A 15,989-nucleotide genomic window follows, 5' to 3' on the forward strand; every position below is an offset into this window, starting at 1 on the left:
TCAATCCAACGTGGTTCCCTGGCTTATATGCTCAAATTAGATGTTGGTAGCCGAGCCAGTAGAAATTCCTTATTCTCACGATGGGTAAGTTTGTATGTTTCGCACCGTACGTACAGGACCACTTCCCGTCATCAAGCAATCTACTGGATGAATACCTACCAAAGTCACCATTCTGCCGACATGCGAGACAAAATTGACCACTTAACAAGAATTTAACTCAATCTTTTTATTACAACTCGTGTGCTCCAAGCAGGGCTCCATGGCTTTTACTCATTCAGCGAGTGCCTGTTCGCAGAAATATGGCTTAACTAGGTTAGAGCATGCAACATTCAATAACCACGAGAACCTTGAACCTGTGGTTTTAGAACATAGGTCTCAATGATCCGAGATCATGGCCATGACCTATTAGGCCAAACAAAGTTTATTGTGATCAAATAAACGCCATTGCCTATATTCAATAAACGACTTGTCCTGGACTGAAATAAAAGGCATCCTTATGTTTAAGGCTCGACTTTAAACGCATACAAAAAATGGACAAACATTGCAGTTATTGTATGTGTACTAAAATGTAACCAATTACGTGCTCCGAACAATGAACAAAACTCTAATAACCAAACAGTATATTAATTCTCGTACCAGAATCAAACTTTTTAATAGATCAAAATCTTATCAAATTAGCATGTTTAGAGTTAAATGGGGTTTTGCATGCCAAAAACAAGCTAATGCAGCGACAGAACATGTACATTAATGATATACACCACTAAATTGGGTGGAATCATCCTTTCAATGTGATCAAGTACTCTGGGTACGCTTGACAATCATGAAATATAGAGAAGATTTTTGGGTCGACTGCACAGTTGACGGAGCTGTTGTACAGGCAGCTGGGGTCTTGGCCAGGCTTTCTGGGACGTGTGTTCAGGCTGGGAATCCCTACACAGTAGTCTCCAGTGACCACGCGTGCACGGAACACCATCTTCAGCCCAGTGGCGTCTGGCACCGAGAACAGGTCATTGGCAGAGTATTCGGGATCTATCGCAAAGTAGGTCCCCTTTCCAAATGCCCAGGCTGAAAAAATGAGCGAGAAAAAAACATTTTAGTAAATACAAGATACATGTATTGTCAACAAGTTTTGAGATTCACTTAAAGTTAGGTTTCCTTAAAAAAACTATTTATATACTTAAAGTGCGATTTTCCATTACAATTTAAATCTAACTCCCGCAGACTAAACAAAATCTAATAGAAATTTGCTGTACCATATTTGAAAAATTTGTCGTCAAATTTAACATTAATTTTTTTAATTGAAATTCTTAATCGCAGCAATACTTGTAAATGTAAAAATAAAACTACACATTTTAATTGCTTGATTTTAAGTTCGACTAAAGAATATTAGATTTCATTGTCCAGTTCCTCAAACACCCGCGAGTCATAACTACCGTTTTTGCCGCAATAGCCACGGTCAAAACCATTGCGGCTAATGTTGTTGCAGACGTCATGGGATGTTCCATGGTAAAGCAGTCGCTCTGTATCCATCTTTATTTCGTCGGTGATTATTTTCTTTTGCAGCTGATAACCTTGCCACAGGTTTATATTCTGAATCCTTTCAATCTAAAACACAATTTACATTCACATGGACACACATTAATTACACTTAAACACCAAATGTGGCAATGCTTTCTAAAAATACAAACACATTTTATTGAAATAGATATACATAGATGTTTCACCTTTGCAATTCTGTAGTTAAATTGTCCATTTTTGTTGAAGAGGTCAGAAATATCTTTATATTCAGGTGTTGCTGAAACAAGTGGGACCATTGCAAATCTTTCCTGACCCATGTCATCCCAGTGCACTGGAATGTTGTTTTCTGAAAAATAGAGACTCGATTTCAATTAATAGTTTAAGATGGCACCAATTTATGCTGAAAACTTTCAGAGAACCTTAAAATGTACTTCCCCTCTGCTCTAATCTCATACTAACCACTGCCTCCCATATAAAATAAAAACTCTCCAATGGTCCCTTTGACACACCTCCTCCCATTGTTGTGAATTGTATAGTGCATGCACACAACAGAAACAGGTTTAAAAACATGTAACACTTGCAAACAGTAGAATAAACTAGATTCGAAGCTTTCGTGACTGCAGGAATTACTCTTTGGTTCTTTCAGTAAAGTCACGTAAAATAAAAAATCTAATAATAATATAATAGGACGTTTCGATTGCAACACAAGCAACCGTCATCAGGTAAGAATGAATGAGAAAAAAAAACAGTAAACTTATAGACAATGCAATAAACTTAAGCTAAAGTAAAACAGAATCAACATTCCTTGACTATCACTAGGGAGACAAATACACTGAAGATCCTTTGCAAGGGCTATTAAATACGAAAATAAATGTAAAGCCCTCTTTTCAAAACACTTTTATGATGGCCTTCCCATGTCATACTTCAAAATGCTATCCAGTAACAGAAGATGAGGAGAAGAAGTTGGAGCATCGTAGAATACAATTATTTTTGTTCTGCATCGCACCCGACTAGCAACATTGTCCCACAGCATCCTTAAACGACTTGTTATATGGTCACCCATCTCAGCAGTATCCAGGCTCAAACCTGCTTATACATATCTCACAAGATGAGCCGTATTACAAGTAACTGTCATAGCAAAGTTACAATGAGCATGTAAATGAGAAAATTGTTAAATAAGATACCTTTGGCTTCTTGCAGCAAAAGCAAGATGTGAAGTTTTGCCATCGGCACGTCGTCTTTGGTCCCCTCCACAGAGAGGTGGGTGGGTGCGGCCGTGATGCGAACACCCAGGCTAATCTCCATGCTCTCAAGCTCCCTGTAATGCTTGGGCCGTAAGGTCACATCTTTCAGCTCTACTATGACACACGTTAGGTTTCCCTTGATGATATCCGTCACTTCTCTTGCAGCTTCCGACACGTTCTGCCAGGATTTGCCATAAATGTGCAGGTGAGCTGGATGAACTGCAAACCTGGAATTCATGTCCCTTGGTCTTGTTTCCATGACAGAACTCGGGCTTTCTGTAGAGATGTACAGAATCGATGTTTGACCCGTGACAAAGTTATTACATTTTTAAGTTTCAACTTTTGCGCAATTAATGAAGACAAGACAATGTCAATTTAAATAGGAAAGTAAAATCTACTTTCAAAGTGTAACTCAATATTGAATGCGAAACATGTCCTTGAAAACCTTTCTTTCTTGGACTGCAAATAAACAGATTTGGAGCCAAGTTAAATGGCCCACTTCTCAATCATGCCGATCAAATATGCACATGTAAAGCTCTTTTGTCAATCCACTGCAAGAAGAGGGCCTTCATGTACCATTTGGGTTGTGGGGGTTATTTGACCAAACTAACCAAACTGATCAGTGAAGCTTGGCAAGTCGAGGTTATGGGAGCGTAGAAATACAGTACAATGGAATGTGGTACCCTTCTCTATGCTGCCCACCACATAGCCCACAGCCGATCACCACCTGCTATGCATTGTGGGTGCTTATAGGTAGTGGGCCCATCAAAGCAATCGACACCCCCTTCATCTGGCTTTCAAGATCAGGCACATTCTGGGCGATTTGTTCAACAGCATTTAAACGTTATCAACTAGTGAAATGCGTACAATGAAACACTTGTCTTTCTAGTCAATACTTACGTTACGTGCGACTTTATTTTGCTGCTCTTCCCCCTATGCTGTGCACTATGTAGCCCCATAACCTTTATAACCTGCAATGGCGGTACCCAAACCATGCATTTTGCAGACCTTATTTATACATGCACAACCTTGTCAGAACAAGCTAATTAAATATTAACAATTCGTGCGATTCAAACATTCATGCGATTCTAATACAGTTTACCTTCTAATGAAGGCAGACTCGTAGACTGCTGCCAATCAAGCAGAGATTCCTGGAAAATGTGCAGCATCTCCTTCCTGAGGATGACGATCCGTACGCCACAAAGAGCGGAGCCCTTCTTGCAAGATTTAGAGTACTGTTCGATGGCACCTAACATCTTATCTGCTACCACAGCTGGGTTGAGGCCCATTTTTCCTGTAACAGAAATGTACATAGCACAACATCTTAACGTTAATATTTTCATTATAAAATACTTTAAGATACCTGTGCCATATAAAGTGAAGCTTTGTAAGACAATGGTATGCAGTTTGGAAGATTGTGCATACAAGTAATTAAATTCACTTAGATGCACTCATTGTACATTACCATTTGGACACCGGTCTGCAATGAATTATGATTTTAATCATCCAGTTTTTTTTTATGTCGTCAGTGTCTAGTGAATATCATTGTCCAGTTTTCATCAGATTCCATAGTTTGGCAAGTCCCTATAGAAAATACTGCCTTGCTGGATGAACTACATGTAAACACGCATAACTGTAACACTGCTCTCTGCAACTGAACATAATTAGAATGCTGAATTTATATGACGACATAGTTAAGACAAGTTCTTACTGTGCAAATACTACACAACTATTACACAGGCTGCACATACCTGTTCCAATGGCAGGGAAGGAGATGAAGGGCACACTCCTCTTCTCACATATACGCAGCACTTTGGTCACACAGGCTTTGAGCTTCTGAGGACTGCTTGGGTTCGCCACGTGAATGATGTGTTTGCAATGCAGTGCTCCTCCACTTGTGACCACCAACGGTTTGTTTGCAATTTGGCCTGAGTATAACAAAGTTGTCAATGGTATTTTTTCAATGCCTTAGTAGAATAACAAAAAAAATACAGTACCTTTCTTGCTGGCTCTGATGGTGAATGCCTGCTATCCAGCATTCTAGAGATAATGGTTGGTGGATCATGCATATTTGAACTCCCAAACAAAAATCATTACCTATTTACCCAAGAAGCTACACCAATTCCAAAGCACTGCTTTTCAGCAGCGTCCTGCATGGTATTTTTCTTATATCGAGATGTTTTCAGACAACTCGTATTTATGCGTGTGGGAGGAAGCCGGAGCACCCGCAAAAAAACCACGCATGCAAGGAGGCAACATTCAATCTCAAATAGATGGGACAGAATATTAGTCCACATTTGCTGTACCGCCTTCCCATAATCCAGAATAATCTATCTTAACACCAAATTGGGAAGGCAGTTTTGCAACATTTGTGTAATCCACCAACCTGCACCACCAGCGCTGGATTGCAGGCATGCGTCACCACAGCCCAGCTACAAAGTGGATAGAATAGGGCAGCACAATTGATTCTTGAAGCCATCTGTGCAGATATTGGAGTGTTATCCCCCTGTGTGTGGGGTTTCTCTGAGTATGGCAGTTTACTTCCACATGTAAAATACTCATTTAAAGAACTGCCCAAATATCCATTGCAAGGCCTACCAAAAAAAAGTATTTATAATAAGACGAAACACGGTAGGACCAATACCTCTGCCGTTGCTGATCATTGTTTTAAACGCTGTGGGCTCACACGAAATGGATTTTTCCAAGACGGAGGTACTCTGAAAACCTACCGGCTACCTTCAGAAATTTGTTCATGAAGCCATCCAGATATATAGACACAGACACAACTTCAACCGAGAAGATGGGTATAAACTGAGCAATCATTGGAAGGACGTTATTAACCAAGTCTTAACTGTGACGTTTCCATCCTACCTGCCTATGTCAGCTGTTATTTCCGATTCTCTGTCTCTCTCTTTGGATTGCACTCTCATGGTGCTAATCTCTCATTAACACTGCTGTTGTGCGCATATGTGGGCACGATACTCTTATGCGGCGACAGAAACTCATTCATGCTAATCTCCCTCCCTAATCCCTCTCTCCCTAATCCCCCATTAACACAACTGACGCGCTTGCGTCCGGGGGTGGAATTCCTTTCCAGCTCAGACCCCGCTTGCTTGCTTGCTTGCCCATCGCCACATATATAGCCTCTTGTTTTAACTGCTCTCTCGCTATTTCCGCAGTTCCACTGCTGGATTATATTTTTACCGCCTGAGGCCGACCGCTTGTGTTGCGATCGAAACGTCGTGATTAATTTTATTTTATATCTACGTGACTTTACCGAAAGAACCAAAGAGTCTAAGTTATGCTTCTCTGCATACATAAGGATTGTTTTTTCAACTAAAATATAAATTCAGTGATCAATCAGCTTCGAGGACCAATGTTACTTTATAACTGGAATAAAACGGAAACCTTTTACACGTATATGCTTATAAGTGTGTATGTTTAAGTTTACTGAAATAAAATCAAAACGATACGTGTACTTGTGCATACAAAAAAAATATTCCTTACTCCAAAGATTCGATTTTTTTTCTGCCACCCAGCCAGCTGCTTTCATGATTGAATCGGTGATCCCTGTACAAGAAAACAAATATATTTTTTTTCAAGGAGTAAAGAACGGCAGAGCTAGATTTTCCAAAAGCGTGGAGCGCAAACAGGTTAGTGGGGTGCTACACCAACCGTTTGCTCTGCCAGATGTTTCGGAGGTGATGTTGACTATCGCATATGAAGTCTCGTGTATGATATCTCCATGCTTGACCTCCACCAAAACCCCATTCATGCTCCTAGTTACAGGGTTGCCTGTGGGTTTTATTTTTGCATAAACAAATCAAACAAGACACTTGTGCAAGTTAAAATGAACAACGCACATAAACTTGCTTTACCTCACACTGGCGTTCAAAAAGCTTCGACAATGAGTCCACAAAACCTAACGGTGGCCATTATTAGATCCCCCATGTGTTTTCGTGCTGAAGCTCATTTAACAACTGAAGCTCCCTGCAGGTGGAGCACAACACGTTAGGCATCTTACCAAACTACACATGGAACACCCCAAAAAAAGCATTTGAGAGACACGCAGCACAGCCTTGAACAGACACATTCTCACGTGACATTTTAAAGCACTCAATTCTGACTTGCCCGAGTCAAATGATGGGCCAAGGGAACACCTGAAAGCCGTCTCCTTGTTTTTCAGTGCAACAGAGATACGAGCAGACTTCCTTTTCTTCATGGTCACTGTTTAAAGTATGTCGACAGAAATGGTTATTACAACACAAATAGCAGTGTGCTACATACATGCGTTATAATGCATTGTTGAACAATTCCTAAATCGCTGTGTAAACTGTTATATCATTCAGAATGGACCCATTTACCACATTAATGCATAAAAGATTAACTGAACACGTAGTTGCATTTTATATACAGAATGTAGACAAAACCTGATTTGCTGGGGTAGTCATCCATCTCAGCATCAAACACCTAGCAAACAAAAATTGTTCACTTCAAAACATGTTTCAAATAACTTTTTAAAGAGCACAAATAAAATGAGAATGTATACAATGCATACCAATTTACGACTGAACTTACCTTCATGGTGCGTTCTTTAAGAGAATTTAATACAAACCGCACTTCTTGCAATGTTGTACCATCACTGGCATTGCTGAACGCGACAGCCTCACTGAACATGCTCTCTGCCACGGATTTCACATCATACCCCAGGTTCCACATGCCCAGGACAGGCACAGAGATGCTCCGAAAGCTTGCAGTTCCAGCAATCGCCAAACAATTTTTCATAATTTTACTAACAACCTGCCAGAGTACAGCACAAAATTAGCATTTTCGATTTAGCAATTTTCATAACCCATTTAAAAACTCAATTAACTTAAACTCTAAATAGGTGGAAACGTTAAAAAGATCCCACAATATCTTTGGCCAATCGTTTTTTTGTATTGCATGTTTTTCCAAACATAAGTACGTAAACATTACTCTGCGACGATATGAAGGCACCAAATCATGGATTCTGTAAATGGCAGTTCGCTGCGAAGGTTCGACCAAATAGGGCAGTAAACTTACGACCACAATTCGTTCATGAGACTCGTTCGCAAGTCAGAACACAATAATATACTGTATTTAATTGCCCATACGGTCAGTAATTAAATGTTTCGAAGCTTTCGTGACTGCAGGAATCCATACTCTTGGTTCTTTCGGTAAAGTTACGTAGGTAGAAAAAAAAAATCACGACGTTTCGATCGCAACACAAGCGGTCATCCTCAGGTGGAAAATAATAATCCAGCAGTGGAACTGCTGAAGCAGCGAGAGAGCTCTGCAACAAGAGGTTATATATGTGGCCAAGGGCAAGCAGGTGGTCTTTTTTTCCGCCCGAGGACGACCGCTTGTGTTGCAATCGAAGCGTCATGATATTATTATTTTTATTTAATTTTTCTACCTACATGACTTTACCGAAAGAACCAAAGAGTATAGTAATGAAATTTGTTAGTTGAAAGGGAAGCATTGTTAAACTCATAAGAAATATTGTACATTTGCATGTAATGTTAAACAAATACTATACAGTAAATAAAATATTAAGTAAAATAAATAGAAAAAAACTATTTTATTTTCACTTATCACAAGTCCTGATGCGGTCTTGCAATTGTGGTGACAATTATTCACCAAAATTGCACACAAACACCAAGGATCCCATATATGGCCTGAACAGGCTGTTGGGGCAAGTGCCGTTTGCAAGCAGCGCCTATGGAGGCCAGAATGGCACACGAGGGGGTGAGTGGTACAGCACTACGCCCAGTCGCCTTTGTCTCCCCAGTGACAATGTTTACATACCATACCAGGTACTAATTTGAGGCCAAGTCGACCTAGGGGAGGCCCATGACCGGTTCAGATAATGGTCACTGGTGTTGGCCATGAGCGGGATTCGAACTCGGGTAGGCGCTTTCGTTTGTGCAGAGCGCTTAACAGCTACACGACCGCTCCCCCCTCACATTCACACTCGAAGCGCGAGGCTGACTCCATACATCTCACAGAGGATCACTCCACTGAACAAAATAGTTCCGTGGTTCAGTTTGCAAGTGCGAGGTCACGTCAATGTGAAAAAATATATACATTTCATGGAAGTTGGTTCCTAAGTGTGGGTGTTCGCAAGCCGAGGACTGCCTGTAATGAAAAAACTAATTTTCACAGACTCGTTGCCCCACGCACTGAGGGGGAAAAGGCAATTCCGTTACTTTGCAGAGTATAGGGGAAGGACGGCACAGACGAGTGGATACATTAATTAATGAAAAACCTGCGTGTTTTGAGTTCACAGGTTTTTTTAAAGACCCAAATGGTGCAAATCTGCCACGTGGCTCTAAGATAAAAAGGATTTTTTAATTTTGTTAAGACTTGAAAAATGCAGAAATCATTTACAAACAAATCACATCCGCTAGTCTGTGTAGATCCAAAACACCTTTCCTCCGCGTTTCCCTGCAGCTCCGTGTTACGCACACCCACGTCTACAGATCGTGCTATGCGGTCCATAGAAGTGATTTTAATTCACCAGTGTGCATGGATTTTAGGAACAGTTGCAAACCAATAACCTATGAATAAGATAGAGCTTCACGATTAGATCGTACATTTTTGGCATCTTCTGTACTCTTTTGAATGGAAATTACACCTATACCATGAAATCTATCACTTGTGCACTTTTTTTCACAAAAACAAATTAGGATTATACGATTTTTGTTTGCAATCTTGTCTAGAAGAATATTTTCTTAATCTTGAAAGATTAGGAATTCAATATTTACTGCACTGGGTTAAAAAAGGTAAACTTATTGAAAAAGCATCACACACCTGCGATGTTTGGTTTTCGGAGTTAACCTGCGGTAGCACTGTGTGGTAGACTTTTTTGCAGGCCAAGTTGCAGCCAAATGTGTCCGTTTCAACAATCTGTCCATCTGTGACATCTTTGCCTTGGCTTTGCAGAGTGACCATGGCTTGCATCTCTGGCCCAGCCTGTTTCAGTAGTGCCTTTGACACCACACCACAATTAAGGCACATGCTGCGATCCACAATGTTGACGAGCACATCCGACTGCAATAAAAAAGTAAAAAATACAGCAAAGGATGGGGTGACTTGAGTGAGGTCAGTGCACTTGGCTGGCACTGCTGAGAATCCTGGTATCAAATACAGGCAGTGCCTATGATGGATCCTCAAGTCTAGCGAGTTGATTTGATGGCCACAGCCTGGTTACTAACGACAACAAAAAACATAAATTAGGTTCTGCACTTAATTAGACAATATTTCAGTTAAATGAATAACAAATATAGGTTAAACTGTTACAACATCGATCTGTGGCAGAATGGGTGGGAAAGTAAAGCCCCCACTAGTGTCGACCAGAGGTCATTTGAAGGCATTTCAGACAGTTCTTTGATATTTGCATCTGTGGGCCATGCTCTCACATGGCGAATTCCACTGCTCTGCAAAAGGTCCGAATAGATACTTTCTCTCAAGAAATTACACAATCAGGAAAAAACTTAAGTAAAACGAAATACTTTTTTACTCAGGAATAAACAATATTAAACAGCAAATAGTGTCTTGCTGCAAAACTCAATAGGAATTGATAATTGGTTTCTTACCCTTTTATCTGGCAACAAAACTGACACCTTTTTTTACAAGGAGTCATGTTTGCATTGACCACAATACCTGCGGTCGGAATTAAAAAAAACACGACTCTGATAATGTATGCACCGTCCATGAAAATGATTGGTCCACACCCGAGACAGCTTTTCTTAGAGCCTAGTTTCACATGGTGTTGGACCAGATGACGCACCTTTAATGAGCCTAGTCTCACATGGTGTTGGACCAGATGACGCCCCTTTTGGCTCTAAGAAAAGCTGTCTCGGGTGTAGACCAATCAATTTCAAGGACAGTGCATACATTATCAGAGTCGTGTTTTTGGTTGCATTTCGACCGCAGGTATTGTGGTCAATGCAAACATGACTCCTTGTAAAAAAAGGTGTCAGTTTTGTTGCCAGAAAAAAGGGTAAAAAACACTATTATATTTTGCTACTGGTAAAGGAGGTTCCAATGGTCAATAGGCATTAACACCACATTCATATGTGATGTGCTATGCTCAGAACATAATTTATGTACTCTATTTTGTAGGGTTTCATTCAAATACCACCGATTTTTTTAATGAAGTGCATCCAAATATACTCATGATTCAGACAATACAATATTTGATCATTACATACCAAAGCAATGTTTCAATAATTATTTAGTTATTTTGTCAATCCACTGTTTGCGACAGTATTCTCATGCCATGTCATGGTAGTTTGACGACACTTCACCATGCTGGTCAGTGCATGGTGGTGGAGCGGAGACCAAGATCGGTTCAGATATCACTCGCACCACTCATGTTATAGTCATGGTTGGAAATAATCAAAATTGCAAGATTCAATGCAGTACACCAACCACTACAACAATCACTCCACCCGAATGTAAAAATGTTATGTATTAAAAATTGCAAAAACATACCACATCCTGTTCCAAGTTGCCAGCCACAATGGAGATTTTCATTCCTTTTTTCGTTGTCATTGTGCGTATTGGACTGATGGGCTGGACAAAACTGTAATTATTCTCAAAAGCAGACTTAAAGGCTTGAGAAACCTTCTGATCAATGTCAACAATATGAAAACTTTTCAGCTTGTTTTCCACGTTCTTGGTTTTATTACAATGTTGGATGATGACTTCAACCACGATGTCTGAGTAAACACCGAGAGGAATGCCATACATTCCGGCACCAAGATTTGGAAAGGCAACAGAGTTATATTCTTCACGTTCTCCAATTTCCAGGCAGCTAGCTACTGCTTTCCTAAGGGAGTCAAGCCTCTGAGCCTTCATATGTTCACTCCAGCAAGGTACCACGGCATGTATAATGTTCTTGCATGGAAGTCTACCAGCACTTGTCACGACAGTATCCCCTGCCGTCAATTCTCCCCAAATACGGATGTGTTCGTCACATTCTCTTTGAACATCAGGACCAGCCGCATCACTTATTGCCTTGGCAAGGCCCACAATGTGCTTCAAATAAATGTTGCTTGAATTCACAATGGCATCAACACAATGGACCAATATGTTCCCAGTGTAAATGTATACAATACGACCAGCAGACAGCAATTTAATGCACTCAAGATCTTGCCCTAAGCATAAGGAACTTTTGTTGATAGATATTCCCATTTTCAGTAGACAATTTTTGTCCTGGCAAATGTCATGGACTCTTTTCTCCTCTTTCTGTGCTATTTTTAAAGCTCCTGGTGAACTAATGTCTAGTTTCTCGACAAAGACATTGACAATCAAATTTTTTAAATAATGCTCCACTGCATTTACACTATCTGGATGACCTGAAATTAAATAACCTGTTTCTTGCTTGTTAACCTGCAAGTTGTTTTGGAAAATTGGGTTTTCAGAAAAATTTGTAATACTGTCTAAATATTCAATTACTTCGAGAGAGGTTACAGGAACATGCCTCTCAGTATATGCATTAATGTTGCAAAAATGTTCTAACATATTGAATACCCTTTTCACATAGGCCTCAAACCCTACCAAGACCACTTCACTACAGAAACCAACTCCATCAAAAACTTCACTTAGAACACCCTTGAAAGTACTATTTGTGCCTTTGATCTCTTCAATAAAGTGTCTCCATTTTGGAGTTGTTGTGGCATGTTTTGAATTTTGTGGAATCAAAAAATGGACCTCTCGCAGAATATTTTTCATCTGATCTTCTGCCATTTGCGCATGTTCTTGAGTTGTAAGGATAATGACGCTCTGCCCATCAATAATACATTTGGCATTAATGTGTTTTTCATGGAAATAGGTTTTGCAAAAGTCATCCATATCTAAGCCACCCAAGAAGGTCATCATCATGTTGGACACGTTCAAGTGAATGTTTTTCAGGTTTGATACTTCCATTTTAAGAGCCATTTCAACTTCATTCACACCATCTGGTGTTCCACACATCATCACTGAACACTTTTCTTTATTAATGTATAACGAAATCTTGGGAAATTTAATCTTAAGTTTTTCTTCGATGTCTAGTAATTGCAATATATCAAATATCTGGATCTCAAGAAAGACCTCGGTGTTGATATGGTCCTCTCGGTGGTAAGTGAAAGTTCCAGTTTCAATACCCGTGTCACTGGCACGTTCACAGGCATTTTGTGTCCGAGTTTCACAATGGACACCAGTGGTATTTCTTCTCCCTTCGCCTTTTAAGTAAATTTCAGAACTTACCGCTATGAGAGGTAAATTTATGGATTCCTCAAATTCATCCACACGCAGGTGTGCCAATTCATCTTTTAGATTGTTTACAGGGCACTCAATACCTGGAGAGTAAAAAACAATAAAAAAAATTATATTAGAACCCAAGTTGCAATGTTCACATAGGCCAATAATACATTATATGGCTTGGTGTGCCAGTTATTACGCTTGATCTTACCTGCTGAACACTTTGAACGTCTCTTATTCCAACGCTTGCAAGTACTGTTTGCATTTTGCTGTTTAAGTAAAAAACACGAACAAACTATTACAATGTACTTCATTCTGAAGTTAATGTACTAATTAATGCATTACCAAGATTTATATGGAAAAGATGAGTACACTGTGCAGTACTCACCTTGATTTGGCCACAATTATGTTTTGCTTTTGGAGCGTCACCGCAACACGTGAAATGGGCACCATCACCTCGCTTGACTGGTATATACTCTGACACTTACATCGCAAACAAGATTGACAACGGGGCATAGCTTTCAAATCATGGTTTTCTTAACACTACATGATGTATAGTACATCAACCAGACCATAAAAAGCCAACAAAACTGTGCTGTCCACATCGACTGCTGTATGTTTTCGTTTGAAAGCCCTGAACACGGCAGGTATCCAACGCCTCACCGTAATACACTCAAGATACTGTATTCACAATGTAAAGAAATTGCTAAAAGTTGTTTAAAAGGACTGTAATTTTAAAAGATTGTTATACAGTGGAAGTACGTTTTTAAGTTGTTACACCTTACTTTTTAAAAAATACCTTAACTCGCATGTTGCTTCACGAATGTTATGCAAAAGTGATTTGGCATCATCTGGCTCTCAGTTCATAACTTCAACATTTACACCACAGCATGGTGATAAAAACACATTCAACTGCAGTTAATTTACTACCGACAACACCACCACCAGCACACTTATCGAGGTCCAGACGAGCAGCTTGTACTTGCAATCCAATCCCTAATCTTCATCATCATAACGAATACACTTTAACATCTTGACTTAAAGCTTTCGTGACTGCAGGAATTCATATTCTTGGGTCTTTCGGTAACGTCACGTAGATAGGTTCAAATAAAACAACAAAAACTAACAAAAAGACCCAAGAATATGAATACACGTTGTTATTTTACCAAGCAGAGCCCACTGAGCTATAATGTGTCGATATTTTTCAGAAGAGACCTGGCCACAAATGATAGCTCAACGAAGTGGCTTATCGCGTGGAAATTTACAGCAGCCAAAATACTCTTAAACGCGTGATGTCGATTATCGGTGTGGGATGGGGAGTGAGAGAGAGACGCGGACTCCAAATATACAAGTGTCAGGGTTGGGATCAAACCCAAAGGCCTCCTGCATACCCAGACGACGGAGATAACATTTCACACCACCCTGGTGGCACTCATGATGATGGCCATTTTCATGATGATGGTCTTCGTCATGATTATGGTCATCGTCATGATTATGGTCATCGTCATGATAATGGTTATTTCATCATGATGATGGTCATCTTCATCATCCTCCATGCGCAATCCCTAACTGGATTGAAGGAAGAAGGCCCCTCTCGCTCGCTCCTGTCCGTCGCCACGCATCGTCAATCGCAGGCCACGTGGAAACCACGAGAACGAAATGGCGCCACCAACATTCGAGGCCACGAGTCTGGCCCCGTTCTTGTTGCCCTCTCCCTTAACGCCGGGGGTTTCCCCCCCATCCCATCACTCCACACATTTAGAATCAACGCGCGTTTGGATGATTTAGAGGTTTTTTTCCCGCTATAAATGTCCACGTGTTAAAAGCCACTTCGTCGAAGCTATCAATTTGTGGTTGTTATTATTGACCAGATCGCTTCTCAATAAAGCGACAGCTATAAAGCTCAGGTGGGCTGGGCCTTACCTGGTGAAATAAGAACAAGTTTCAGCTTTACCTTTTCCATACCGTGTCTATGCATCGTTCGTTGTCGTCACGTCCCGAGCCGCCCGCCCCTATTGTACATATCTAAGAGCTTTCTAGCTCATCGGATTCCTACTACACACACCGATCCCGGCCTTGCGACCTCAGCAACTTGCCACTTGGCCACCTTCCTTGCCCCAGCTCATGCCACAAACCTCAGTCATTTCTCTCCTTCATCCTCGCTTCGACCATGCCCCTCCACCAACGTCCATTACGACACCCGTTGCTCATCCCAGACATTCGTGAGCCGTTATTAACCAACTTAACTACCCAACTACTAACCAACTTAACCACCCAGCTACTAACCAGCTTAACTACCCAACTACTAACCAACTTAACTACCCAACAACCAACTTAACTACCCAGCTACCAACCAACTTAACTACCCAGCTACTAACCCACTTAACTACCCAACTACCAACCAGCTCAACTACCTAACTACTAACCAAATTAACTACCCAGCTACTAACCAACTTAACTACCCAGCCCTTGCCTCTTCCTGTCCCACTGGGCCCTCTCCACATGGAGTCGGCAATGTTCACCGCACCCCGAGGCCTACAACAGATGGACGATTCCTCCACAACCGTCGTAGCTGCTCGTCTTCTTCTATCTATGCCTGTCCACCCTGACCGCGTCTCCCTCCCTGACCGTGCCATAACCACCACCCTCTCAAATCGACTGAACCCCTGCGGCGCCCTGGTGCTCTCCACGCTCCCCACCAGCGGTGGCCGTCCTCCTCTTCCGCGCACTCGGCCCCGGCTCGTCGCGGCGCCTCTTGAGGAGCGACGTCGCCGGCGTCGTCCCGTCCGGGGGCGACTTCTCCATGGCGGGCGACTTCTCCATGGCGGGCGAGGCCTGGACCTGCTGCCCAGGAGGACCGGCGGCGAGGTCGGAGCAACTTGAGTCTCGGGTAACGCCGGGAGGAGGAGGAGGAGAGCGACGACGACGACGGCGCTCGGGGCCACGTGCGGCCAT

At 41.4% G+C, this 15,989-nt stretch overlaps 1 protein-coding gene across 1 annotated transcript; it reads right to left on the bottom strand.

Annotated features, from left to right (window-relative positions):
• Positions 1-749: 749 nt before the first annotated feature.
• Positions 750-15,989, bottom strand: LOC144941904 (protein mono-ADP-ribosyltransferase PARP14-like). Its single transcript, XM_078868411.1, has 17 exons — positions 15,897-15,989; positions 15,734-15,848; positions 13,423-13,517; positions 13,246-13,303; positions 11,283-13,132; positions 9,597-9,836; positions 7,341-7,562; positions 7,193-7,232; positions 6,894-6,989; positions 6,438-6,557; positions 6,270-6,332; positions 4,514-4,690; positions 3,865-4,056; positions 2,703-3,038; positions 1,725-1,864; positions 1,434-1,605; positions 750-1,065 (listed from the first exon to the last, which is right to left on the bottom strand). The coding sequence occupies exons 1-17, from the start codon at positions 15,987-15,989 to the stop codon at positions 776-778; spliced, it is 4,299 nt and encodes a 1,432-aa protein (XP_078724537.1). The 3' UTR covers positions 750-775.

This window comes from Lampetra fluviatilis, chromosome 2, assembly GCF_964198595.1.
Source record: "Lampetra fluviatilis chromosome 2, kcLamFluv1.1, whole genome shotgun sequence".
Taxonomy (NCBI): Eukaryota; Metazoa; Chordata; class Hyperoartia; order Petromyzontiformes; family Petromyzontidae; genus Lampetra; species Lampetra fluviatilis.

Excerpts from the sequence above, each read along its gene's own strand:
- LOC144941904 (XM_078868411.1), bottom strand. The coding sequence starts at position 15,989 with ATGGCCGCACGTGGCCCCGAGCGCCGTCGTCGTCGTCGCTCTCCTCCT. Across the intron at positions 4,691-6,269 it reads AAAAAAATCGAATCTTTGGA|GCCAAATTGCAAACAAACCG; the intron begins GTAAGGAATATT and ends TGTTATACTCAG. Across the intron at positions 1,606-1,724 it reads TTAACTACAGAATTGCAAAG|ATTGAAAGGATTCAGAATAT; the intron begins GTGAAACATCTA and ends ATTGTGTTTTAG.